Genomic DNA, 27,741 nt, shown 5'->3' on the forward strand with positions numbered 1-27,741 from the left:
CTAGAATGACATTGTAAGTAACAGCAAACCTTCCAGGACATATATGTCTTATATGGGCAGAAAGCAGTAGCTATTACAGTGAGAAAATAGCATGCTATTGTTTGAGGAGAGTGCACAACAACAACATCTTTTTATCACGGCAACTGGTTTGATACATTCACCTCTGAAGGTAAATAATATACTTACATTCAGTAATCTTGCTCTGATTTGTCATCATGAGGTATAAAATTATCCCAGAGATAAAATGTAGCATAGTTTTGTTTGATAAAATCCATTTTTATATTAAAACGTAGGAACTGGGTTCTACAGTTCGAACCCCTGCTGTCTTTCTCTTGCATTTCAAAGATCATGAAAAAAGTAAAAAAAAAAGGTAAAAAAACAAAAAGTAAAATCTTTTACCGGATCTAATGTGTTATATTCTCCTACATTGATTTCACATTTCCACAAACTTCAAAGTGTTTCATTTCAAATGGTATCAAGAATATGCATATCCTTGCTTCAGGTCCTGAGCTACAGGCAGTTAGATTTGGGTATGTCATTTTAGGCGAAAATTGAAAAGAAATGTCCAATCCTTAATTAACTTACAGACACAACAATCATACTGCACATGTCAGGAGTTCAAATATTGAGGATTATTGTGGTGCTATCATCCTTCAATTATCAGACATGACAGTGAAACCCATATTTCAGTAGAGAATCACTCTCTTTTTCTTAACTAAAATAATGGTGGGAAAAGGTAACCAAATCTGACCGCATGAGGTAAATTAATCAGACTTCCAGATCTCTGTGTTCTTCTAAGAACATATTTTGATTTCCCTGCCAACATCTAGTCAGACTGGCTGTGGGCCAGGCCTACAGCTAAGTACACTACCTGGATGCACTTATTCTCAATGGAGGATGATGAATGTTGTTATTCCAAAGCGCTTCATGCCTTATTACCACTGCGCCTAGTTTTTACTTATGGTTTTGCTCTTGTGCAATGGTTCAGTGTTTTTATGCTGTTTCTTCCCCATTTCCAGAGAAGAAAACTCTCTGGTCGACTGCCAATAGCCCCTCACAGAGTCTACTGTAGCAAGACATTCCTCTGGAAGTGGTAAACATGTAGATAGCTATATAACTCTTCTGTCTGACTGCTCTGCTATGTCTCTGGAACAACAGAGTATTAACAGATAGATGGACTGCACAACAGTCAGGCAAGAGTGATCTACATTCAGTCAATGGGAGAGGAAGGAGAAATGTAGAAGGGGTACAGTATATGGGGTATACAGGGAGAGAGGGAATCACCTTGGCCTGGGCTTTGTGGTGGAAAAGAGAAGACTGCTAGATATTGGAGGCAATATTTTTCATTTAATATTATATCTGAAATAATGACATTATTGATAACCTACTCTCTGTAACATTTTATTTCCTACATATTTTTAGAAGTCAATCCTCCCCAAAGCAGATCTTTGTGAAGGCTGTGAATACTGAATATATCATATTTTTTACACTCCCATTCCAGAACACGGAGATAAATTAAGTCGAATACTTTAAAGGAAGGAGACATCCACTATGACAGCACATTTTGTCTTTGAAAGCCTACCTAGGAATCCCACTGGACTGCTGCCTGTCACATTCTCCCACAGCACAGAGAGGGGGTGAAGAGGGGTCTGATTGCTTGGTGAGTGTGAGTGTGTGTGCGTGTACGTGTGTGTGTGTTTATGTTTATGTGTATGTGTGTGTGTGTGTGTGTGTGTGTTTGTGTATGGATGGATGTGAGTGAGTGAGGGGGTGAAATACAGTGCATTCGGAAAGTATTCTTGACTTTTTGGAGATTTTGTTATGTTACATCCTTATTCCAAAAAGGATTAAATAGTTCCCCCCATTAATTTAGACACAATACCCCATAATAAGCAAAAACTATTCATTTAAATTTTTTTGCAAATCTTTAAAAACAAAAAAAACGGAAATATCACATTTACATAAGTATTCAGACCCTTTCATTATTTTCTTGAAGCAGATTTGGCAGCAATTACAGCCTTGAGTCTTCTTGGGTATGACGCTACAAGCTTGGCACACGTGTATTTGGAGAAATTCTCCCATTATTCACTGCAGATTCTCTCAAGCTCTGTCAGGGCCACTCAAGCTCTGGCTGGGCCACTCAAGGACATTCAGAGACTTATCCCGAAGCTACTCCTGCGTTGTCTTGGCTGTGTGCTTAGGGTCGTTGTCCTGTAGGAAGGTGAACCTTCACCCCTTTCTGAGGTCCTGAGTGCTCTGGAGCAGGTTTTCATGAAGGATCTCTCTGTACTCTGCTCCGTTCATCTTTCCCTCGATCCTGACTAGTCTCCCAGCCCATGCCACTGAAAAACATCTCCACAGCGTGATGCTGCCCCCACCATGCTTCACCGTAGTGAGGGTGCCAGGTTTCCTCCAGATGTGATGCTTGGTATTCAGGCCAAGGAGTTCAATCTTGGTTTCATCAGACCAGAGAATCTTGTTTGTCATGGTCTGAGAGTCTTTAGGTGCCTTTTGGCAAACTCCAAGCGGGCTGTCCTGTGCTTTTTACTGAGGAGTGGCTTGCGTCTCGCCAATCTACTATAAAGGCCTGATTGGTAGAGTGCTGCAGTGATGGTTGTCCTTCTGGAAGGTTCTCTCTCCACAGTTTTTTGAATCTGTTTATCAGTTATGTGGAATAGAGTTCCATGTAGTCATGACTCAATGTAGTACTGTGCGTCTCCCATAGTCTGTTCTGGACTTGGGGACTGTTAAGAGACCTCTGGTGGCATGGATTGTGGGGTATGCATGGGTATCTGAGCTGTGTGCTAGTTGTTTCTTAAGGATCGGCGTTCCGTCAACGGGACAGTTGTAAATTATGCAGTGCGTTATATCAAGATCTCAGATTTTAGAGTAACAACAAATATCGGTTCATAGAAGTGTCTTATATCGGCTGAAAGCTTAAATTCTTGTTAATATAACTGCACTGTCCAATTTACAGTAGCTATTACTGCGAAAAAAAGGCAATGCTATTGTTTGAGGAGAGCTCCTAACAACAAATTTTTTTTTTCAACGCGATAGGTTTGATAAATTCACCTCTGAAGGTGAAATGTGTACTTCCTTTCTGAAATCTTGCTCTGATTTATCATCCAAAGAGTCCCAGAGATAACATGAAGTGTTGTTTTGTTAGATAAAATCCTTTTTCATGTCCTAAAAAGGGCCATATAGCACGCATGATCGCGTTTGTATTTCCACTCATTCAATTTGCTAAGAAAGGAATCTGGGAAAATCTCACCCTAAACATTGATTGAATGAATCAAATCACGTTCAAATCTATTCCTCAGAGGTCCTAGAATGTAACAAGACTTCACTATTTCATTAGGCGTGTAGTTTATCCTATAGGACACCATATTTGGTCAGAGAGCGACGCCTTCATGGCACGCCGATGACGCGAGCGGCCATCACTTGAACAACTGTATCTTTGTCAAATAAGCACCAATCGGGGACAAACAAAGGTAGCTAGATAGCCAATGAGCTGGGCTTTACGGGAGTATCCGGAAACCATATATATGTCGTAAAATGTAGCTTCTAATCTTGTACGACAGCATGCCTTTTAATTTTGAACAAAAATGACAAGGATATTCAGAGTTATGAAGTTATGAAAACTGGTTGTTTTGCAAATGTTGAACTTAAAAATTGAAAATGGAAAAAAAGGGTCTATCCCTAAGAACAGACAGCTCAGTGCTTTCAACAGCTCAATACCTCTCACAAAGACAAGTAATGATGAAGTCAATCTCTCCTCCACTTTGAGCCAGGAGAGATTGACATGCATATTATTAATGTTTGCTCTCTGTTTACATCCAAGGGCCAGCCGTGCTGCCCTGTTCTGAGCCAATTGCAATTTTCCTGTGTCGCTCTTTGTGGAACCTGACCACACAACTGAACAGTAGTCTAGGTGCTACAAAGCTAGAACCTGTAGGAGCTGCCTTGTTGGTAGTGCTGTGGGGAAAGTAGAGCAGCACTTTATTATGGACAGACTTCTCCCCATCTGAGCTAGTTGTATCAATATGTTTTGACCATGACAGTTTATAATCCAGGGTTACTCCAAGCAGTTTAGTCACGTCAACTTGCTCAATTTCCACATTATTTATTACAAGATTTAGTTGGTTTAGGGTTTAGTGAATTATTTGTCCCAAATACATTGCTTTTTGTATTTGAAATATTTAGGACTAACTTATTCCTTGCCACCCATTCTGAAACTTACTGCAGCTCGTTGTTAAGTTTTGCAGTAATTTAAGTTGCTGTAGTAGCTGATGTGTATAGTGTTGATTCCACCGTGTAAATAGACACATTGGCTTTACTCAAAGCCAGTGGCATGTCGTTAGTAAAGATTGAAAAAAGTAAGGGGCCTAGACAGCTGCCCTGGGCAATTCCTGATTCTATCTGGATTACGTTGGACAGGCTTCCATTAAAGAACACCCTCTGTGTCCTGTTAGACAGGTACAGTTGAAGTCAGAAGTTTACATACACTTAGGTTAGAGTCATTAAAACTTGTTTTTCAACCACTCCACAAATTTCTTGTTAACAAACTATAGTTTGGGCAAGTCGGTTAGGACATTCACTCTGTGCATGACACAAATAAGTTTTCCAACAATTGTTTACAGACAGATTATTTCACTTATAATTCACTGTATCACAATTCCAGTGGGTCAGAAGTTTACATACACTAAGTTGACTGTGCCTTTAAACAGCGTTGGAAATGCCAGAAAATGATGTCATGGATTTAGAAGCTTCTGTTAGGCTAATTGACATAATTTGAGTCAATTGTAGGTGTACCTGTGGATGTATTTCAAGGCCTACCTTCAAACTTAGTGCCTCTTTGCTTGACATCATAGGAAAATCAAAAGAAATCAGCCAAGACCTCAGAAAAAAATTGACGTCTAAAAGTCTGGTTCATCCTTAGGAGCAATTTCCAAATGCCTGAAGGTACCATGTTCATCTGTATAAACATTGGAACGCAAATATAAACACCATGGGACCACGCAGCCATCATACCGCTCAGAAATTAGACGCGTTCTGTCTCCTAGAGATGAACGTACTTTGGTGCAAAAAGTGGAAATCAATCCCAGAACAACAGCAAATGACCTAGTGAAGATGCTGGAAGATACAGGTACAAAAGTATCTATATCCACAGTGAAACTAGTCCTATATTGACATAACCTGAAAGGCCGCTCAATTAGGAAGAAGCGACTTCTCCAAAACCGCCATAAAAAAAGCCAGACTACGGTTTCCAACTGCACATGGGGACAAAGATCGTACTTTTTGGAGAAATGTCCTCTGGTCTGATGAAACAAAAATAGAACTGCTTGGCCATAATGACCATCGTTATGTTTGGAGGAAAAAGGGTGAGGCTTGCAAGCCGAAGAACACCATCCTAAATGTGTAGCATGGGGGTGGCAGCATCATGTTGTGGTGGTGCTTTGCTGCAGGAGGGACTGGTACACTTCACAAAATAGATGGCATCATGAGGTAGGAAAATACGGTGGATATATTGACGCAACATCTCAATACATCAGTCAGGAAGTTATAGCTTGGTCACAAATGCGTCTTCCAAATGGACAATGACCGCAAGCATACTTCCAAAGTTGTGGCAAAATGGCTTAAGGACAACAAAGTCAAGGTATTGGAGTGGCCAGAACAAAGCCCTGACCTCAATCCTATAGAAAATGTGTGGATAGAACTGAAAAAGCGTGTGCAAGCAAGGAGGCCTAACCTGACTCAGTTACACCAGCTCTGTCAGGAGGAATAGGCCAAAAGTCACCCAACTTAATGTGGGAAGCTTGTGGAAGGCTACCCGAAACGTTTGACCCGAGATAAAACATATTTTTAAATGAAATGCTACCAAATACTAATTGCGTGTATGCTAACTTCTGACCCACTGGGAATGTGATGAAAGAAATAAAAGCTGAAATAAATCATTGTCTACTATTATTCTGACATTTCACGTTCTTAAAATAAAGTGGTAATTCTAACTGACCTAAGAAAATTATTTTTTACTTGAAAAACTGAGTTTAAATGTATTTGGCTAAGGTGTATGTAAAGTTCCGACTTCAACTGTAACTCTTTATCCACACTTTTGCTTGTAAAACCAGAACACATACTTTTTTCCAGCAGTAGACTATGATTGGTAAAAGCCTGAAGTCAACAAAACAGCCACCCACAATATTTTTATCATAAATTTCTCTCAGACAATCATCAGTCAGTTGTGTTAGTGCTGTGCTTATTGAATGTCCTTCTCTATAATCGTCCTGAAAGTCTGTCAATTTGTTTATTGTAAAATACCATTGTATCTGGTGAAACACCATTTTCCCAAAGTTTCTAAAGGATTGTAACAGAATGATTGGTCGGCTATTTGAGCCAGTAAAGCTCCTTCTTAGGTAGCGGAATTACTTTTGCTTCCCTCCAGGCCTGAGGGCACACACTTTCTAGTAGGCTTAAATTGAAGATATGCCAAATAGGATTGCCAATATCGTCCGCTATTATCCTCAGTAATTTTCTATCCAAGTTGTCAGACCCCGGTGGCTTGTCATTGTTGATAGACAAAAATATTTTTTTCACTTCTTCCACACTGACTTTACGGAATTCAAAATTACAATTCTTGCCGTTCATGATTTGATATGATATACTTGGATGTGTAGTGTCAGCATTAGTTTCTGGCATGTCATGCCTAAGTTTGCTAATCTTGCCAATGAAAAAATCATTATAGCAGTTGGCAATATCATTCGGTTTTGAGATAAATGATGGAGCTGATTTTGCCTGTTTTCACAAAATTTCACTGAAGGTGCTCCAAAGCTTTTTACTTACATTCTTTATGTAATTTATCTTTGTTTCATAGTGTAGTTTCTTCTTCTTTTGTGGTGGCATATGTCTGCCTTACCAAATGAGGAGAGTTACAAACTACACACCAGTCAGAGTTATACTTAAATTCCATCTTTAATAATAATAAGCTTTGCAATAGCCTTTTTGACTTTCAATGATGCGCTATCTCAAATGAACCATTGAAAAGTGACTAGAGAAAAATAGAAAGATCTTTTATAGCCAAGATACACCCCTCTCAACTTACATGACGAACCACAGATCTTAGGAACTGTTTACAAATAAATACTTTTTCTTGAGAAAGGAGTATCCCTTAGCCAGATAACATTCGCTATAAATGATCATTCAGTTTGGTCCCTCAGACGAGGTTCTAATCTCGTTCATGGTACTTCATAGTACAAAAACACCAACTCATACAATGGTATATATCAATTATCACCTCTAGATACTCACATCTCAAGTAAACCCCCTCTTGACCCCACTCCTGGACAAGCTCACTGAGGGGAGTGAGCCTCTATGTCATACACTATCCCAGGATAAGTGTAAGATCAGAGAGGACATACAATGTTTCCAGACACTGCCAAACACCTCCCCCAATGGGAAAAGGAGGGAGTGACTGGCGCACAGACATTGTGGAGAAAGTAATTGGTCCCCATTAATCACGCCATCCCTTTACATGTTTTAAGAATAGGTAAAGACACATTCACATATGAAGACAACGTTCCATTCTGTTCTCTTCCCTTTCTGATATTCTGCATAGCACCAGGGACATGTGAAAGACAAGCCTGACCTCTCCTCGCTCTGGGCCCCAAGTGACTGAGCTCCAGCTTAGGGAAAATTGCAACTGCCAACACTATAGTCCAAAAGGATACATTCTAATGACAAGTATCTCACATAAGCATATTATGCAAATGAAACATCTTAATTATCTATGCTACCCAACTAATTCTGATTCATCCGCCACACTTTTTATTCATTTTAGTCACATGATTTCACAGTTTTCCAATCGGTTGTGCAGACAGATTTCTTTGTCATTCCTTTTGCCTCATCCCTCTCAACCATAAAATGTTTCAATTCCTCATCAATCCACAGGGATTTAATACTTTGTTCAGTCATTTTATTCATGGGTGCAAGATTATTAGTAACTGGGATAAGCAATTTCATAAATGTGTCAAGTGCAACGTCTGTTTGCTCCTCATTACACACCACGGACCAACAAGTATTGTTACATCATCAACATAGGAATCACTACAAAACTTATTTTATTACCTCTTATACACTATATTATGCCCAGCCATTGGAACTTTGGTTTTCCAAGATATGGCTACCATATTGTGATCAGTACATCCGATGGGTCTGGAAACTGCTTTCTAGCACATTTCTGCAGCATTAGTACAGATGTGATCAACGCATGTTGTTGATTTCATTCCTGTGCTGTTTCTAACTACCATGGTAGGTTGACTGATAACCTGAACCAGGTTTCAGGCACTGGTTACAGTTTGAAGCTTTTTCTTGAGTGGGCAGCTTAAATGAAAGCCAGTCAATATTTAAATCACCCAGAAAATATACCTCTCTGTTGATATCACATACATTATCAAGCATTTCACACTTTATCCAGATACTGACTGTTAGCACTTGGTGGTCTACAGCAGCTTCCCACTAGAATGGGCTTTTGGTGAGGCAGATGAACCTGTGGCCATATTACTTCACAAGTATTTAACATGAGTTCCTGTCTAATCTTTACAGGAATGTGGAAAAAACACCTCCACCACTGGCAATTCAGTGGATTGGGCATGGAGAGAGACCAGGGAGAACAGTCAGAGGGACAAACACTGACAGTTGGAATATGTGATGGAATGGAGTAGGGAGTGGTGTGCGTGCGTGCATGTGTGTACCTTAGTGGAAAAATGTGTGGGCAGCGGCACAGGGAGAGAGACCTGCTCTAATGGGATCCTGGAGGCTGAGAAATTAAAACATGAGATTTGGGGCTGCAGGGTTTCCATGGCCCTGAGTCTGTAGGCATCTGGCTTGTAACTGCATATCATTAAAAGGTGGAGATCATCTGCATCCCTCATGGCTGAGCTATTTTTTAAGTTTTCGGTTGTGTATTCAGGTTCATTACGTGCCCTCCACCTGGTGGGTCAGGTGGGTTTTACATTAGCAGCAGGGTTGAACTCTAACCCAGATGGAGTAGATCATAGGGATGCCTGTCCACATCCCCTTAATCACACTTGCAATGTCAAGTGGTAACAAACTCTCTGTGTGTGTGTGTGTGTGTGTGTGTGTGTGTGTGTGTGTGTGTGTGTGTGTGTGTGTGTGTGTGTGTGTGTGTGTGTGTGTGTGTGTGTGTGTGTGTGTGTGTGTGTGTGTGTGTGTGTGTGTGTGTGTGTGTGTGTGTGTGTGTGTGTGTGTGTGTGTGTGTTATTTTATCAGGGAAGATATTGAGATCTAGGTCTCTTTTTCAAATGTTCCCTGCACATTACAAATATACACATAATACAAAAACACAGTAATGGGAAGCACATGTAAAACATCACAAATCACACAGAAAAACTGACATTCCTCCACAAATAATTCCCAAATCAATAGTCTAAACTGCCCGAACGGCACCAGAACATTAAGATGAAATGTATCAAGAATGTTGTTATTGTAACAATGACGCTGGGAGTCAGGTGGAGGAGTGACGCCATCTGAGCGTACTTGTCACGCCCTGACCATAGTTTGTTTTGTATGTTTCTATGTTTTGCTTGGTCAGGGTGTGATATGAGTGGCCATTCTATGTTGTTTGTCTAGTTTGTCTATTTCTATGTGTTTGGCCTGATATGGTTCTCAATCAGAGGCAGGTGTTTTTCGTTGTCTCTGATTGGGAGCCATATTTAGGCAGCCTGTTTTGTAGTGTGGGTTGTGGCTTATTGTTCCTGTTTTATGTGTACTTGTGTTCACGTTACGGGACTGTTTCGTCGTCGTTTGTTTGTTGTTTTTTTTGTTTTAGTTTTGTTCAAGTATTCTATTCTATTAAAATGAATACTCACCACGCTGCATCTTGGTCCTCCTCTCTTTCACCCGATGAAGAACGTGACAGAATAACCCACCAAACAAGGACCAAGCAGCGTGAATGGGAGGAACAGCGCTTGGTGGAAAAATGGACCCGGGAGAAGGATGAGTGGGTAACAACCTGGGAGGAGATAGACAGGTGGTCGATTGATCCAGAGAGTGCCAGTGCCCGCCTGGGATTCTATGGAACAGTGCGAGGAGGGATACAGGAGAATGGAGGAACGGCGACGAGGGGGGGGGGGGGGGGGGGGGGGGGGGGGGGGGGGGGGGGGGGGCACACGAGGAGATTGGCTAAGTCAGGTAGGAGACCTGAGCAAACTCCTCGTGCTTACCGTGGGGAGCGTGTTACTGGTCTGGCACCGTGTTATGCGGTGGAACGCACGGTGTCTCCAGTGCGCATTTCTAGCCCGGTGCGCTCTATTCCAGCTCCTCGCATTGGCCGGGCTAGAATGGGCATCCAGCCAGGTAGGAGAGTGCCAGCTCAGCGCTCCTAGTCTCCAGTGTACCTCCTTGGACCAGGATATCCTGCGCCGGCTCTGCGTTTATACTTTGCAGGGCAAGTATAAACATCCAGCCAGGACGGGTTGTGTCAGCTCTACACTCCAGACTTCCAGTACGCCTCCACAGCCCAGTACGTCCTGTGCCTGCTCCCTGCACTCGCCCTGAGGTGTGTCTCCCCAGCCCAGTACCACCAGTGCCAACACCAAGCACCAGGCTTCCTGTACGTCTCCAGAGCACTGTACCCCTGTTCCCCCCCCCTGCACTTGCCCTGAGGTGCGTGTCTCCAGCCCGGTACCACCAGTGCCGGCACCACACACCAGGCCACCAGTGCGCCTCCAGGGTCCAGAACTCCCTGTTCCTGCTCCCCGCACTCACCCTGAGGTGTGTCTCCCCAGCCCAGTACCACCAGTGCCAACACCACGCACCAGGCCTATAGTGCGCCTCAGCAGTCCAGTACGCCCTGTTCCTCCTCCCCGCACTCGCCATGAGGTGCGTGTCCCCAGCCCGGTACCACCAGTGCCGGCACCACGCACCAGGCCTACAGTGCGCCTCGCCAGTCCAGAGCGTCCGGCGACAGTACCCAGTCCAGAGCGTCCGGCGACAATACCCAGTCCAGAGCGTCCGGCGACAGTACCCAGTCCAGAGCGTCCGGCGACAGTACCCAGTCCAGAGGTACTGGAGACAGTACCCAGTCCAGAGCGTCTGGCGACAGTCTACAGACCGGAACCTCCAGAGTGTCCGGCAACAGTACCCAGTCCAGAGCATCCGGCAACAGTACCCAGTCCAGAGCGTCTGGCGACAGTCTACAGACCGGAACCTCCTACAACGGGTCGTAGTCCGGAACCTACCACGACGGGTCACAGTCCGGAACCTACCACGACGGGTAACAGTCCGGAACCTACCATGACGGGTCACAGTCCGGAACCTACCACAACGGGTTTCAGTCATGAGCCGCCTGAGTCACCCTTCAGTCCGGAGCCGCCTGAGCCGCCCTTCTGTCCAGAGGCGCCTGAGCCGCCCTTCAGTCCAGAGGTGCCTGAGCCGCCCTTCAGTCCAGAGAGGCCTGAGCCGCCCTTAAGTCCGGAGCTGACCCTCAGTCTGGAGCTGCCCCTCAGTCCAGAGCTGCCCCTCAGTCCGGAGCTGCCCCTCAGTCCAGAGGCGCCCCTCAGTCCAGAGGCGCCCCTCAGTACAGTGGCGCCCTCTACGATGGTCTTCAGTCCGGGGACCGCTGCGAGGGTCCACGTCCCGCAGCCGCCGCAGTAAGAAGGCCCACCCAGACCCTCCCCTTTAGTGTCAGGTTTTGCGGCCGGAGTCCACACCTTTGGGGGGGGGGGGGTTACTGTCACGCCCTGACCTCAGTTATCTTTGTTTTCTTTATTATTTTGGTTAGGTCAGGGTGTGACGAGGGTGGCATGTGTGTTTTTGGCTTGTCTAGGGGTTTTATATATCTATGGGGTTTTGGTATTGTATAGGGTTTATGTATGTCTAGGTGTGTGTAGTTAGTCTAGGCATATGTAGGTCTATGGTGGCATAGATTGGTTCCCAATCAGAGGCAGCTGTTGATCGTTGTCTCTGATTGAGGATCCTATTTAGGTTGCCATTTTCCAGTTTAGCTTGTGGTTATTGTCTATGGTTAGTTGCCTGTGTCTGCACTTGTTTATATATAGCGTCACGTTCGTTTTGTTGTTTTGTATAGTGTTTCTTCGTTAATAAATAGAAGAATGTATTCACATCACGCTGCGCCTTGGTCTCCTCCATTCAACGAACGTGACTGTTACGATCAATGAGGAAAATGGGTGAGGAGTCAGGTGCAGAGAGCAAAGATATGGGGAAAAACCACACTTTAATGTCCAACCAGAAATACAACTGGTAACGTCAAAACATTGGCGTAAAATCCACTCCACTACAATACACACTGGAAAATAATCCGGACAGTGGAAAAACCCCATCAAACACGAAACACCTCATACAAAAACAAAAAGACAAGCCCGCACAAACAGAAGCGGGCTAAACGAACTTAAATAACACCACCCTAACAACCAAACAATGAACAGGTGAAAACAATTAGACAAAACCAAACGAAAAGGGAAAAAGGGATCGGTGGCAGCTAGTAGACCGGCGACGACGAACACCGAGCACCACCCGAACAGGAAGGGGAGCCACCTTCGGTAATACTCGTTACAGTGACAGTACTCCACCCAGAGAAGGAATTAGGCCCACTCCCCCTGCCAGTCCTGAAAGTGACTCCTCAGGAACCTACCCAGCTCCTGTTTAATCGTCTCCACCTGCCAGTTAGACTGAGAGAGATAGGGATAAAATGTCATGATTTAGAGAATTTGTCCACAACCACCAAAATGGTGGTGAAACCATCAGAGGGGAGATCAGTGACAAAATCAATGGACAGATGAGACCATAGACACTGAGGCACGGCAAGGAGTTTCCCTGCTGGAGCGTGCTGGAGCGTGCCGGGGAGATTTAGTTTTGAGCACATACGGAACAGGAGTTGACATAGCGAGTGACGTCTTGCGCCAAGGTAGGCCACCAGTACTTTTCGGAGATAGATTGAATATTGCGGGTGATACCTGCAGGTCAGCAGCCGATCCTTTATCTCCGTAAGAACATATATTTCCTCAGGAGGACAGGTAGCGGGTGGAGGTTCCCTCTCCAGGGCCTGGCGAATGTCCACATCTACGTCCCAGACGACAGGGGCTTGTCAGGTTGTGCGCTACTGGTAAGAAGTCAGGTGCAGGAGAGCGTAGAGTTGTGATCAGGCGCACACTTTAATTGGCAGAAGTAACAACAGACGGACGCAACTGTGTCAAAACCCTCCAGCCAAATGGCAAAAGTGCAAAGCGCGACAACAGTCACAATAATGCATAAGTTAAACAATTAAACCCATTCGGGTACAACACGTTACCCGGGGAATAACCAGCCTGGCACGTAACACGAAACATGTAACAAAACAATTCCACACAAAGACATGGGGGGAACTGAGGGAATATATATGTAGTGTGATTAGGGAATGTAAACCAGGTGTGTGGGGAAACAAGACAAAACAAATGGAACAATGACAAGTGGAGCAGCGATGGCTAGAAGACCGGCGACGTCGACCGCCGAACGCCGCCCGAACAAGGAGAGAAGTCGACTTCAGCGGAAGTCGTGACAGGGCTACGACTCGAGAGAGGAGAATTATGGGTGCACTCAGGGCAGGAACCTTTCCCGAATCGTAAAGACGGGACATCGGCTTTGGTGTTCTTTGAACCTGGGCGATATGTCAAAGTGAAGTCAAATCTAGTGGGAAAAAAGGGCTCACCTTGCTTGGCGTGGGTTCAGCCGCCTCGCTGACTGTATGTACTCCAGGTTCCGATGGTCAGTGAGCATGAGAAATGGGTCGTTGGCATCCTCAAGCCAGTGTCTCCACTTCTCTAATGCCAACTTCACTGCCAGGAGCTCCCATCGCCGACATCATAGTTCCTCTCTGCAGGGGACAGTTTCTTTGAGAAAATATGCACATAGAAACCATTTATGTGGATTACCTTGTTGTTGGGACAGGAAAGCCCCCACACCCACTTCTGAAGTATCCACCTTCACCACAAAGGGCAGCGTAGGATCTGCGTGTTTGAGCGACAGGGCGGAAGTGAAATGTCCCTTCAGTAGGCGGAAAGCTTCGTCGGCTGCAGAACTTCACCCCAACGTACAGTGACCAGCCTTGAGGAGAGAGGTGAGAGGAGAGCGCTAAAGTTCTTGATGAAGTGGCGGTAGAAGTTGGCAAACCCCAAAAACCATTGTAACCCCTTTATTGTGGTTGGATCTGGCCATGACCTGGCAGCATCTACCTTATTACCATCCATCATCACTTCTTGCGGGCTGATCTGGTAACCCAGAAAGGAGACAGACTCCTGATGGAATTGGCACTTCTCCGCTTCGACATATAGGTGGTTAGCCAGGAGGCATTCTAGGCAGCTGAGTAGACCAGGATGTCGTCGATATAAACGAACACCTGGCGTCCGAGCATATCCCGGAACACCTTGTTAACGAATGCCTGGAACACTGACGGAGCGGTCTGGCCATCCTGCCGTAGTTGGAATAGGCGCTCACTCCACTCTCTGCCCTCTGGTGGATGATCGAAGACTAGTCTGAACAGAGCCATGAACCCCTCATAGGAGCCCAGCTCCTCCTCTCTCCCAGGCGGCTGTAGCCCACTCCAACACGTGTTCGGTCAGCAGGGAAATAACCATGGCAACCTTGGACCTCTTGGTGGTGGGGGCTACCATTTGATGAGCAAAATAGAGGGATCCCCGCTGTAGGAAGCCACGGCATTTGGATGTCCCATCATATTTGTACGGGAGGGACAAACGGGTATCACTGATCTGGGTGGACTGCTGGATCAGCTGGGGTGCTGGCTCGCTGGGTCGACTCGTGGTAGAGAATCCTCCGCTTGTTGGAGGTGACACCCCACAGGTAATGTCGAGATGTTGAAGAACGCGGAGGACCTCATCCATAGCCGTCCCCAGATACGCCAGCTGGTCGATGTGTTGACGAAGTAGATATCCCTGTTTGCCGACCATCTGGGAGGTCTTGATTCCTTGCTGCTTCCATTTGTTGAGGCAGTATTCTGTAACAATGACGCTGGGAGTAAGGAAGCAGGTGCAGTTGGGGAGTTTAATAAAGAATTTAGAGCGATACAAAACAAGAGACTCGTCTGGACATGAAGACAGAACCAATACTGCCTGAACGGTGATGTTTGGGAGTGCTATATAAAGGAGAAGTAATCATGGTAGTGATGGGGCGCAGGTGTGTGTAATGAGGGTTGCCAGGACCGGTGGTTAGTAAACGGGCGATGTCGAGCACCGGAGCGAGGGGAGACTTGACAGTTATAGCAATACGGTGCATTAAAACTTAACCTTGTAAACAAAACGGCAATAATGTATAGATCTACGGGTCATTAGCGAATCCAGCCAACCTTTTGATACAGGATGCAGTGATGACTATCAAAACTGTAATGCGTGCGTGCATACGTGTGTGTGTTAGCAGAATCTTAGAATCAGAACAGCAGCACACAGCCAAACTATGAATGAGATGTCACGGAGTACGCCACTCCGCACTGACCCTCAACCCTCCAACAACAAAAACACACAGAAGAGAGCAGTTGGTGAGTGCCAGCTCTCAAGCTGTGTATGTGTGTGTAGACTAAACAAACTCTTGGTTTTGACTCCCTGAAATCTCTGCAAAGGAGGCATGCCAAATCATCACCTCACCAAAAGACTCACTGTGACACAGGTGTCTGCCAAAGACAGAACCAAGCAGGGTTGAATATACCAGCTTTCATCTTTAAATCTCCTCTCCCTCCACCATCCCCACCAGTACCAGTACCAGCACTGTCCTCTCATCCCATAGACACAGTTTATGTATGCTCTGTTTGCGTGCTGGATACTGCATACTGGATCTACACCTTGTGGAGATGACCTCAAACACATAGCATTTTTTGAGTCGTTGTATTTTTGCTCAAAAGCATATAGACATTGTGAGTAATTCAAATGGAGTATTGACTCACATAAACCTTTGGAACATTGAGCACTCATGGGGAATACAAACATATGTTAGAATATACACAAGGATTTTAGGTTATGGTAGAAATCACTGGGGGTGTGTGTTACTTTATCAATCATTCCATTCCACACTGCCTGTTTCCCACACAAGTTCCGTCACAGATCGATTCTAGACGCTTTTATTCGCATGGGGTTAATAATGCTGGTCTTGCCCCCCCCTTCTTGTCGTCTCTCTTCAGAAATCAAGCCTACATTTTGGGATGTTGGCTGCTGGCTCTGGCAGACAATAACCTTCCACGAGTTTTAAAGAGAGGACAGGAGACCCCCTTCCTTCATCAGCAACAGCAGGACCAGGAGAAGAACACATTCAGCTGAGACCTTGAAAGTTTGCCAAATACAAACCTTTATAGGCTATATACCATCACATAATGATAGGGGAGAGTGGGGTAAGTTGAGCCAATGGGGTAAGTTGAGCAAAAGGGGTATGTTGAGCCAAACAGGTGAGCTGAGTCAAAGGAATAAGTTGAGCCACCTTTGTTTATAGGAAACCATGCACAGAATTAATCATTTGACCAAATATTTAGGAAGAGGTCATCATTTCATAGAGTCTGTGAAGGAAAAAAACACGTAGAAAAAATGGTAAGCAAGTTAGGTTAAAAAAATTGATTTTCATCCAACTCAAATTCATGTATTATGTTAGAGGTTTCATGATACTGTATCTAAACCAAAGTAGATACTTTTAAGATTGTTCTATACATCAGTTGGGGTCTCAATATGAGGTTCTAAACCTAGCATGAAAGTGCATTATTGTGGCTGATATATTATTGTGGCTAATATGGTCAAAATGATTGCTTGGGGTAAGTTGAGCCAAAAGTCAAGCAAATTGAAGTGTTTTCTTTTAAGGTGTAATGCAAGGCATTATCTTTGGGATATGAGATAACAAACGGGCCTGGACTATGTTAAAGGTGTAAAAAAAATGACAAAGTTAGGTGTTAAGCCTGTGTTAAAAGATGCTTAAAATTATTAAAAGACAAAAAAGTGATTGTGGTTGTGTTGATTGTTTTGGGGAAATAAAGATAGGCATTGTTTTATAAAGGTAGTGGTCATATTTTATTCAGTACAGATTTGTAGGTGGCTTAACTTACCCTGCCCTGTGGCTCAACTTACACCATACCTGTGGTAAATTGTGCCAAGTGACCACTTTTTTTGGACAAGATATGTTCTCAAAACTGATATTTACACAAATTCAGATTATTTCTAGGGATGCAAAACATCCTGAAATATATGTAGAAATCTTTGTTAGAAAGGACAGTACACTGCTCAAAAAAATAAAGGGAACACTAAAATAACACATCCTAGATCTGAATGAATGAAATATTCTTATTAAATACTTTTTTCTTTACATAGTTGAATGTGCTGACAACAAAATCACACAAAAATTATCAATGGAAATCAAATTTATCAACCCATGGAGGTCTGGATTTGGAGTCACACTCAAAAAATAAAGTGGAAAACCCCACTACAGGCTGATCCAACTTTGATGTAATGTCATTAAAACAAGTCAAAATGAGGCTCAGTAGTGTGTGTGGCCTCCACGTGCCTGTATGACCTCCCTACAACGCCTGGGCATGCTCCTGATGAGGTAGCGGATGGTCTCCTGAGGGATCTCCTCCCAGACCTGGACTAAAGCATCCGCCAACTCCTGGACAGTCTGTGGTGCAACGTGGCGTTGGTGGATGGAGCGAGACATGATGTCCCAGATGTGCTCAATTGGATTCAGGTCTGGGGAACGGGCGGGCCAGTCCATAGCATCAATGCCTTCCTCTTGCAGGAACTGCTGACACACTCCAGCCACATGAGATCTAGCATTGTCTTGCATTAGGAGGAACCCAGGGCCAACCGCACCAGCATATGGTCTCACAAGGGGTCTGAGGATCTCATCTCGGTACCTAATGGCAGTCAGGCTACCTCTGGCGAGCACATGGAGGGCTGTGCGGCCCCCCAAAGAAATGCCACCCCACACCATGCCACCCCACACCCACCGTGCCACCCCACACCCACCGCCAAACCGGTCATGCTGGAGGATGTTGCAGGCAGCAGAACGTTCTCCACGGTGTCTCCAGACTCTGTCACGTCTGTCACATGTGCCCAGTGTGAACCTGCTTTCATCTGTGAAGAGCACAGGGCGCCAGTGGCGAATTTGCCAATCTTGGTGTTCTCTGGCAAATGCCAATGCTGTAAGCATAACCACCACCTGTGGACGTCGGGCCCTCATACCACCCTCATGGAGTCTGTTTCTGACCGTTTGAGCAGACACATGTAAATTTGTGGCCTGCTGGCGGTCATTTTGCAGGGCTCTGGCAGTGCTCCACCTGCTCCTCCTTGCACAAAGGCGGAGGTAGCGGTCCTGCTGCTGGGTTGTTGCCCTCCTACGGCCTCCTCCACGTCTCCTGATGTACTGGCCTGTCTCCTGGTAGCGCCTCCATGCTCTGGACACTTCGCTGACAGACACAGCAAACCTTCTTGCCACAGCTCGCATTGATGTGCCATCCTGGATGAGCTGCACTACCTGAGCCACTTGTGTGGGTTGTAGACTCCGTCTCATGCTACCACTAGAGTGAAAGCACCGCCAGCATTCAAAAGTGACCAAAACATCAGCCAGGAAGCATAGGAACTGAGAAGTGGTCTGTGGTCACCACCTGCAGAACCACTCCTTTATTGGGGGTGTCTTGCTAATTGCCTATAATTTCCACCTGTTGTCTATTCCATTTGCACAACAGCATGTGAAATTTATTGTCAATCAGTGTTGCTTCCTAAGTGGACAGTTTGATTTCACAGAAGTGTGATTGACTTGGAGTTACATTGTGTTGTTTAAGTGTTCCCTTTATTTTTTTGAGCAGTGTACATTTCCCTTGAGGGAGTGATGCTGAATGTAAAAATTGCTCAACTTACCCCACTCTACCCTACATTGAATATGTCTTCTAACTAAATCTATTTTTAATTGCTGTATGTCATAGGTTGTATGATGACACATCGCTCAAGTAGAGTGTAACCTAACATTTTTGACAGCCAGTGCTAGAAATATGTGACTATTTAAAATCACTGAAGTGTTCAGTGGCCTCTGTTTAATGAGGCCCCAGTGTGAATAGAACAACCGTAATGCAATGAGGAATAACACTGTAAATTCATTGAATGTACCAAGTGTAATTCACTGTAACTTGGCTGGGATTTCATTTCAACATCCAGAGGGATTGTTCATTCGTATAAACTCTGAAAAGAAAAGAAAACAGAATGAATTATGGTTCCAGGAAGTGTGATGGAAGTGTTTTTAAATAATTTTGTCAGTCCTGTGTCTGGAATTATTCAGCACACATGTCCAGAAATAATACTTGCTTTCTCTATCTAAAAAACTGCCGTGCTGTTTGTCCACCTGTATCAATAGTACTGTTGATGTCACAAGAAAACCTTTAATCTCCAAATCATAACATTTTCTTGGATCAACCTTTCATTTCCCCTTAGAATAGAGGGAAATGTGTTCTAAATTGTTAAGGTTTATTTTAGCCTATAGGCAAAGGACTTTGATAAGCCTTAAATTCAGAAGGTACAGACAGACCATTTTGCTTTCACATTGGAAGCTTTTGTGCCCACTGTTTGATCCTTATACCTAAAGCAGGGAAGCATTGCCTGACAAGAACACACTCTCTGCTATGAGCTTCCTGAGAGGTTGTGATAAGTAATTGGAGTGGTCAGACTTGCTATTGGAGGCCGCAGAATTAATGTTACATGTCTCACATGTTAGATCGCCTCTAACTGAACCTTAATCCTGGAATAATACTTAGCAGCTGGTCAGGAAACAGCTGTGAGCTGTATATGACAAAGTCCACAAAACACTACACCATTGAAGGAGAAAACCAATCACAGATGAATTGACCATTGTAGTGTTCAAAATGTTCCTCTGTTGTAAAAACGGTTGAAAAATAAATATAATTATCTCTTGTTTGACAGGAGAACACTACTGAATGTCAGACTGTGGTGCTATAGTACCTGTTGTGCCTCCAGCAACATTTAGAGCAGCCATGATGGATAAACCCTATACTGCTCCTCCACACACCTCCCATCCCACAATAGATGTTCCTTGACGGCCCCAGTCTGCATCCCCCTCTCCACAGCCCTGTTCCATCCTGTCTACATAATGTCTCGTACAGACTACAAAAATTGTGCCATTTCTCAAACGGACTACACATATGACCAACTCTGCCCCATGGAAGTTAAGAACTACAGGAAAAGACCCACGCCTTGTTTGGACGATGTGGATGACGGTCACATAATCCTGCCTAGTGTCCTGGAGGTGAGGCGGGTTCCTCTGTGGCCATTGGGCCCCCTGAGGAGTGTCACAAAGGTCAAGGTTATCAGCTTCCTGCTCGGACTGACATTGACCTTCCTCATTATGGCTTCTTACGTCTTTACCTTGGATAAAAAGGGTCTGATGCTGACACTGCCACCGTTCCACCTCAGAACTATAGTCAACCCCAGCAGCACCATCTCCCCTAACCTGTCCTCTACCAAGGACTATGTCAACATTAAGCTCCTGGTGAAGTGCATTACAGCTAAGCTTGAGTTCAGCCCAAGGAAGCTGCCTCTTCTGAAGGACGTTGTCAATAGTGACTCTCATGTGAGTATGTGTCTGGCCTGTTGTTTCATGTGTGCTATTTTGTTTCAGGGCGAAAATGATTTCAATCATAATATCAATTATAAGATAAATTGTGTAGGACTGTTTGACATTGTATCTGTTTTGCACTTCCCAGTTGTTTTCCATTATTCCTCGTCAGTTCCTCCCCAATATCAAGAGTCCATGCTGGTATGAGGAGCTCTCTGGGAAAACCAAAGTGGATCCTTACAGGAAAAACTTGTATGCCGTTCGCTCCAAGACCTTCCGGACTGTCTGTGACTACCTGAGGAATAATTTCCAGGAACACTTGTCCCACAGCTTCAACGACAAGCAATACCGCCTGCGCTGTCTGCCATATTTCTACATCATTGGCCAGCCCAAATGTGGCACAACGGACCTGTTTCACCGACTGCTGCTACACCCGGAGGTCAAGTTCACCACCATGAAAGAGCCCCACTGGTGGACAAGGAAAAGGTTTGGTAAGCCCTAGTCCCCCTGTCTTCACTTTGGTAGAGCTGCCCAAAGAATTTTACGTCCCTTGATTTGGATGGAAAACCTTTACATTGGCTTCAACAGACTTTTCACCATGCCAAAATACATTTCCAGGGGGAACCACCAGTAGTGTGTGGATGAACTTATTTCCATTCATATTCATATTACATATATTTTGAGGTAATCCAGTGTGCCTCTTTTCCCAATGACTGTGCCTAAATTTACATTATGTACACTAGTAACAATATAACTGATTGAAGACCCAAAGAGATCCTCTGTTTTGATCATCTCCACTTGTAATTCCCTCTAGAGTTATTTTTCTAAACCTTTGTACAGAGTAAGTAAGTGTTGTTCTAGACCTCTACTGTAGTGTGCAGGTGATAGATGAGACCAGGTCCAGCCCCTCCAGCCTAGTGTCTGTTGTAATTCCTTTAATTGAATGGAATGCTTCTGAGAGGCAGCGTAGGTGTCGGATCACACTCTGAGGAGAGCCATACTGTAGATCACACAGCGTGCATTGATTGCCGACTCCATCGCCAAGTGGATTTGTGGGCGTTCAAAGCAGTGCGGGAAATGGTTGAAGATGTTGATCTTTCTGCTGACAATGGATCAGAAAGGCAGCTACATCGGGTCTCCTGTGGCGACGTAGTCGGAGGTCTTAATCTGCTCTGAGCTCTGACAGGTGTGAAAATATGGAAGGAATTTACAGTCAAAATTGTATCACCTTAAGCTGGCAGAGAAGTTATGTTGAAAAATATGATTTGCTTTTGAGAGGGTCTAGAGTTATGATAGATCATAGATGGAAGTGGTAGTAAAATAAGATTGAATGATGAAGTCATTGACCATGATGTTGTTTTCCCTTGTGGTGCAGGTATCATCCATCTTAAAGATGGCCTCCTGGAGCGCTTCCCTGTGGAGGACTACCTGGACCTTTTTGACCTGGCTGCCTACCACATCCAGCAGGGAATACTGGGGAATACCTCTGGAGATGACAGCCAGCGACACCTCATCACAGGTAACATACAGGTCGTCATATATGTACTGTAGGTCATTTATATATACTTGAATAATAATTGAGATAATTTGAAAGTCTTTATAAACTCTTGGGTTGCACTCAACAAAGTTAGTCATAGAGGCTGGCTTCTTCACTCTTTTCAAGAAAGTTAGTCATGGAGGCTGTTGTCTGACTCTGCGTGTGTGTGTGTGTGTGTGTGTGTGTGTGTGTGTGTGTGTGTGTGTGTGTGTGTGTGTGTGTGTGTGTGTGTGTGTGTGTGTGTGTGTGTGTGTGTGTGTGTCTGTCTGTGTGTGTATACGTTTATGTGAGGAGGAGGAGTTGTGTGATTCAAATCAAATCAAATGTTATTTGTTACATGCGCCAAAAACAGGTGTCGACCTTACAGTGAAAGGCTTACTTACACGCCCTTAACCAACAATGTAATTTTAAGAAAAAAAATGAAAAAAAGTAAGAGGTAAGTATAAAAAATAATTAAAGAGCAGCAGTAAATAACAATATCGGGGCTATATACAGGGGGTACCGGTACAGAGTCAATGTGTCAATGTGTGGGGGCACCGGTGTCGAGGTAATTGAGGTAATCATGTACATGTAGAAAGAGTTATTAAAGTGGCTATGCATAGATAATAACAGAGAGTAGCAGCAGCATAGAAGGGGGGGGGGGGCAATGCAAACAGTCTGGGTAGCCCTTTGATTAGCTGTTCAGGAGTCTTATGGCTTGGGGGTAGAAGATGTTTAGAAGCCTCTTCGACCTAGACTTAGGCTCCGGTATCACTTGCGAAGCAGAGAGAACAGAAGCAGAGAGAACAGTCTATGACTTGGGTTGCTTGAGTATTTTACAATTTTTAGGGCCTTCCTCTGACACTGCCTGGTATAGAGGTCCTGGATGGCAGGAAGCTTGGCCACGGTGATCAAATCAAATCAAATGTATTTATATAGCCCTTCGTACATCAGCTGATATCTCAAATTGCTGTACAGAAACCCAGCCTAAAACCCTTAACAGCAAGCAATGCAGGTGTAGAAGCACGGTGGCTAGGAACAACTCCCTAGAAAGGCCAAAACCTAGGAAGAAACCTAGAGAGGAACCAGGCTATGAGGGGTGGCCAGTCCTCTTCTGGCTGTGCCGGCTGGAGATTATAACAGAACATGGCCAAGATGTTCAAATGTTCATAAATGACCAGCATGGTCAAATAATAATAATCACAGTAGTTGTCGAGGGTGCAGCAAGCTAGCACCTCAGGAGTAAATGTCAGTTGGCTTTTCATAGCCTATCATTAAGAGTATCTCTACCGTTCCTGCGGTCTCTAGAGAGTTGAAAACAGCAGGTCTGGGACAGGTAGCACGTCTAGTGAACAGGTCAGGGTTCCATAGCCGCAGGCAGAACAGTTGAAACTGGAGCAGCAACACGGCTAGGTGGACTGGGGACAGCAAGGAGTCATCATGCCAGGTTGTCCTGAGGCATGGTCCTAGGGCTCAGGTCCTCCGAGAGAGAGAAAGAAAGAGAGAAAGAGAGAATTAGAGAGAGCATACTTAAATTCACACAGGACACCGGATAAGACAGGAGAAGTACTCCAGATATAACAAACTAACCCTGGGCTGATGTACTGGGCTGTACACACTACCCTCTGTAGTGCCTTGCGGTCGGAGGCCAAGCAGTTGCCTTACCAGGCAGTGATGCAACCCGTCAGGATGCTCTCGATGGTGCAGCTGTAAAACCTTTTGAGGATCTGATTACCCATGCCAAATCTTTTCAGTCTCCTGAGGGGGAATAGGTTTTGTCATGCCCTCTTCATGACAGTCTTGGTGTGTTTGGACTATGTTAGTTTGTTGGTGATGTGGACGCCAAGGAACTTGAAGCTCTCAACCTGCTCCACTGCAGCCCCGTCAATGAGAATGGGGTCATGCTCGGTCATCCTTTTCCTGTAGTCCACAATCATCTCCTTTGTCTTAATCACATTGAGGGAGAAGTTCTTGTCTTTGCACCAGGTCTCTGACCTCCTCCCTATAGGCTGTCTCATCGATGTCGGTGATCAGGCCTACCTCTGTTGTGTCGTCAGCAAAGTTAATAATGGTGTTGGAGTCGTGCCTGGTCGTGCAGTCATGAATGAACAGCGAGTACAGGAGGGGACTGTCACGATTGTTATGAGACGAATGAGTGGACCAAGGCGCAGCGTGGAAAAAAGACATCTTCTTTTAATGAAGAAAAACAAACACTTACTAAACGAACAAAAAACAAACGTGAAGCTAAAACGAACTAAGTGCACACATGCAACATAGAACATAGACAATTACCCACAAACACCTAAAGCCTATGGCTGCCTAAAATATGGCTCCCAATCAGAGACAACAATAAACAGCTGTCTCTGATTGAGAACCAAACCAGGCAACCATAAACTTTCCTAAACACCTACACTGAACACAACCCCATACATTCTACAAAACCCCCTAAACAATACACACACCCTAAACTAGACAAAACACACAAACATCCCCCATGTCACACCCTGACCTAACTAAACTAATAAAGAAAATCAATATAACAAAGGCCAGGGTGTGACAGGGACTAAGAACGGGGCCCCCGTGTTGAGGATCAGCGTGGTGGATGTGTTGTTACCTACCCTTACCACCTGTGGACGGCCCGTCGGAAAATCCAGGATCCAGTTGCAGAGGGAGGTGTTTAGTCCCAGGGTCCTTAGCTTAGTGATGAGCTTTGAGGGCACTATGGTGTGGAACGCTGAGCTGTAGTCAATGAATAGCATTCTAACATAGGTGTTCCTTTTGTCCAGGTGGAAAAGGGCAGTGTGCAGTGCAATAGAGATTGCATCATCTGTGGATCTGTTGGGGCGGTATGCACATTGGAGTGGGTCTAGGGTTTCTGGGATGATGGTGTTGATGTGAGCCATGACCAGCCTTTCAAAGCATTTCATGGCTACAGACATGAGTGCTGCGGGTCGGTAGTCATTTAGGTAGGTTACCTTAGTGTTCTTGGGCACAGGGACAATGGTGGCCTGCTTGAAACATGTTAGTATTACAGACTCAGACAGGGAGAGGTTGAAAATGTCAGTGAAAACACTTGCCAGTTGGTCAGTGCATGCTCGGAATACACGTCCTGGTAATCCATCTGGCCCAGTGGCCTTGTGAATGTTGACCTGTTTAACCTGTCTAGGATCAGCGTGGCGCTAGCGGCACACCCCCCCCCCCACCCACTGAAAAACCAGTCCCGCGAAATTCAAAAAAAATATTTTTTTAAAATATTTAACTTTCACACATTAAAGTCCAATACAGCTAATGAAAGACACAGATCTTGTGAATCCAGTCAACATTTCCGATTTTTAAAATGTTTTACAGGGAAGACACAATATGTAAAGATGTACATCTATTACCTAAAAACACATTAGCATAATCCACCATCTTTTATTTGTCCACCAACACCAGTAGCCATCACCAATTCGGCTAAACTAAGATATTTATAGCCCCTAACCAACAAAAAAACTCATTAGATGACAGTCTGATAACATATTTATGGTATGGGATAGGTTTTGTTAGAAAAAAGTGCATATTTCAGGTAGATGGCATAGGTTACAATTGCACCCACCGTCACAAATGGAATAGAAAAACTACTTAGAGCAACGTGTTTACCTACTTACTAATCATCAAACATTTCGTAAAAATACACAGCATACACGAATCGAAAGACACAGATCCTGTGAATACAGACAATATTTCAGATTTTCTAAGTGTCTTACAGCGAAAACACAATAAATCGTTATATTAGCTTAGCACATAGCAATTAGCAGCTCAGCATTGATTCTAGCCAAAGTGAGCGATAAAAGTCAACATCGCCAAAAGATATTAATTTTTTCACTAACCTTCTCAGAATTCTTCCGATGACACTCCTGTAACATCACATTACAACATGCATATACAGTTTGATCGAAAATGTTTATATTTAGCCACCAAAATCATGGTTAGACAATGTGAAATGTAGCTCAGTTGGTCAGAAAATTTCCTTGCGCCACTTAGACAGTGATCTACTCTTATACATAAATACTCATAAACGTGACTAAAAAATATAGGGTGGACAGGGATTGATAGACAATTTAATTCTTAATACAATTGCGTTATTACATTTTTTAATTTATCCTTACTTTTCAATACAGTTTGCGCCAAGCGAAGCTACGTCAAAAAACATGGCGTCCTAAGCCACTAAAATGTTTCGACAGAAACACGATTTATCATAATAAAAATGTCCTACCTTGAGCTGTTCTTCCATCAGTATCTTGGGCAAAGGATCCTTTCTTGGGAGGAATCGTCTTTTGGTGGAAAGCTGTCCTCTTGCCATGTGAAAATGCCAACTGCGTTCGGGATGAACTGAAAGCGTGCCCACCTATTCACAGCGTTAAAGAAATAAATGTCCCAAAATCGCACTAAACGGATATAAATTGCTATAAAACGCTTTAAATTAACTACCTTATGATGTTTTTAACTCCTATAACGAGTGAAAAGATGACCGGAGAAATATAACAGGCTAAACTAACGCTTGGAACAGGAGAGGGTCGGTGTCCTCCACGCGCGTTACGCAGCAAGAAAAGACTTGCTAGCTACAGGGTTTTTTCATTTGTAGTGCCTGTGAACGCGCAATCGACCCCATTGGAATCGTCATCACGTAAAGGCATCCAGGGGAAGACGTAAGAAGTGTCCGTATAGTCATAGCAAAATCAGTGCCCTTTTAACTGACTTCAGAACAGTGGCCAACATTTCTGAAATCTGAATCCATGTCAGGGAAATTGCTGTAGAATGGGCTCTGTTCCACTTAGAGACAAAATTTCAACTCCTATAGAAACTATAGACTGTTTTCTATCCAATAATAATAATAATATGCATATTGTACGATCAAGGATTTTGTGGGAAGCCGTTTCAAAAATTAGCCAAATTAGCATAAATAGTCTAAACAGCGCCCCCATCCCCAACAGGTTAAAGGTCTTACTCATATCGACCGCGGAGAGCGTGATCACACAGTCGTCCGGAACAGCTGATGCTATCATGCATGTTTCCGTGTTACTTGCCTCAAAGCGCGCATAGAAGTTACTTAGCTCGTCTGGTATGCTCGTGTCACTGGGCAGCTCTCAGCTGTGCTTCCCTTTGTGGTCTGTAATAGTTTGCAAGCCCTGCCACATCCAACAAGAGTCAGAGCAGGTGTACTACGAGTCGATCTTATTCCTGTATTGATGCTCTGCCTGTTTGATGGTTTGTTGGAGGGCATAGTGGGATTTCTAATAAGCTTCCGGTTTAGAGTCCCACTCCTTGAAAGCGGCAGCTCTAACCTTAAGCTCAGTGCGAATGTTGCCTGTAATCCATGGCTTCTGGTTGGGGTATGTACGTACAGTCACTGTGGGGACAACGTCCTTGATGCACTTGTTGATAAAGCCAGTGACTGATGTGGTGTACTTCTTAATGCCATCGGAAGAATCGCGGAACGTATTCCATTCTGTGCTAGCAAAACAGTCCTGTAGTTTAGCATCTACTTCATCTGACCACTTTTTTTATAGACCGAGTCACTGGTGCTTCCTGCTTTAATTTTTGCTTGAAAGCAGAAATCAGGAGGATAAAGT

The 27,741-nt window shown here is 44.3% G+C and overlaps 1 protein-coding gene across 2 annotated transcripts in view; it reads left to right on the forward strand.

The window, feature by feature from the left end:
- Positions 1–27,741, forward strand: part of LOC129857712 (carbohydrate sulfotransferase 15-like) — a 49,606-nt gene that overhangs the window by 15,104 nt on the left and 6,761 nt on the right. The window contains exons 2-5 of one of the 2 annotated variants that reach the window (XM_055926229.1): positions 16,196–16,402; positions 19,962–20,628; positions 20,762–21,104; positions 21,989–22,132. In XM_055926229.1, the coding sequence (XP_055782204.1) occupies positions 20,149–20,628; positions 20,762–21,104; positions 21,989–22,132 (967 nt within the window). In that variant the 5' untranslated portion in view covers positions 16,196–16,402; positions 19,962–20,148. Of the gene's footprint in view, positions 1–16,195; positions 20,629–20,761; positions 21,105–21,988; positions 22,133–27,741 lie in introns of both variants that reach the window. The other variant, XM_055926219.1, reaches the window with a different exon arrangement.

Source organism: Salvelinus fontinalis, chromosome 1 (genome assembly GCF_029448725.1).
Source record: "Salvelinus fontinalis isolate EN_2023a chromosome 1, ASM2944872v1, whole genome shotgun sequence".
Classification (NCBI taxonomy): Eukaryota; Metazoa; Chordata; class Actinopteri; order Salmoniformes; family Salmonidae; genus Salvelinus; species Salvelinus fontinalis.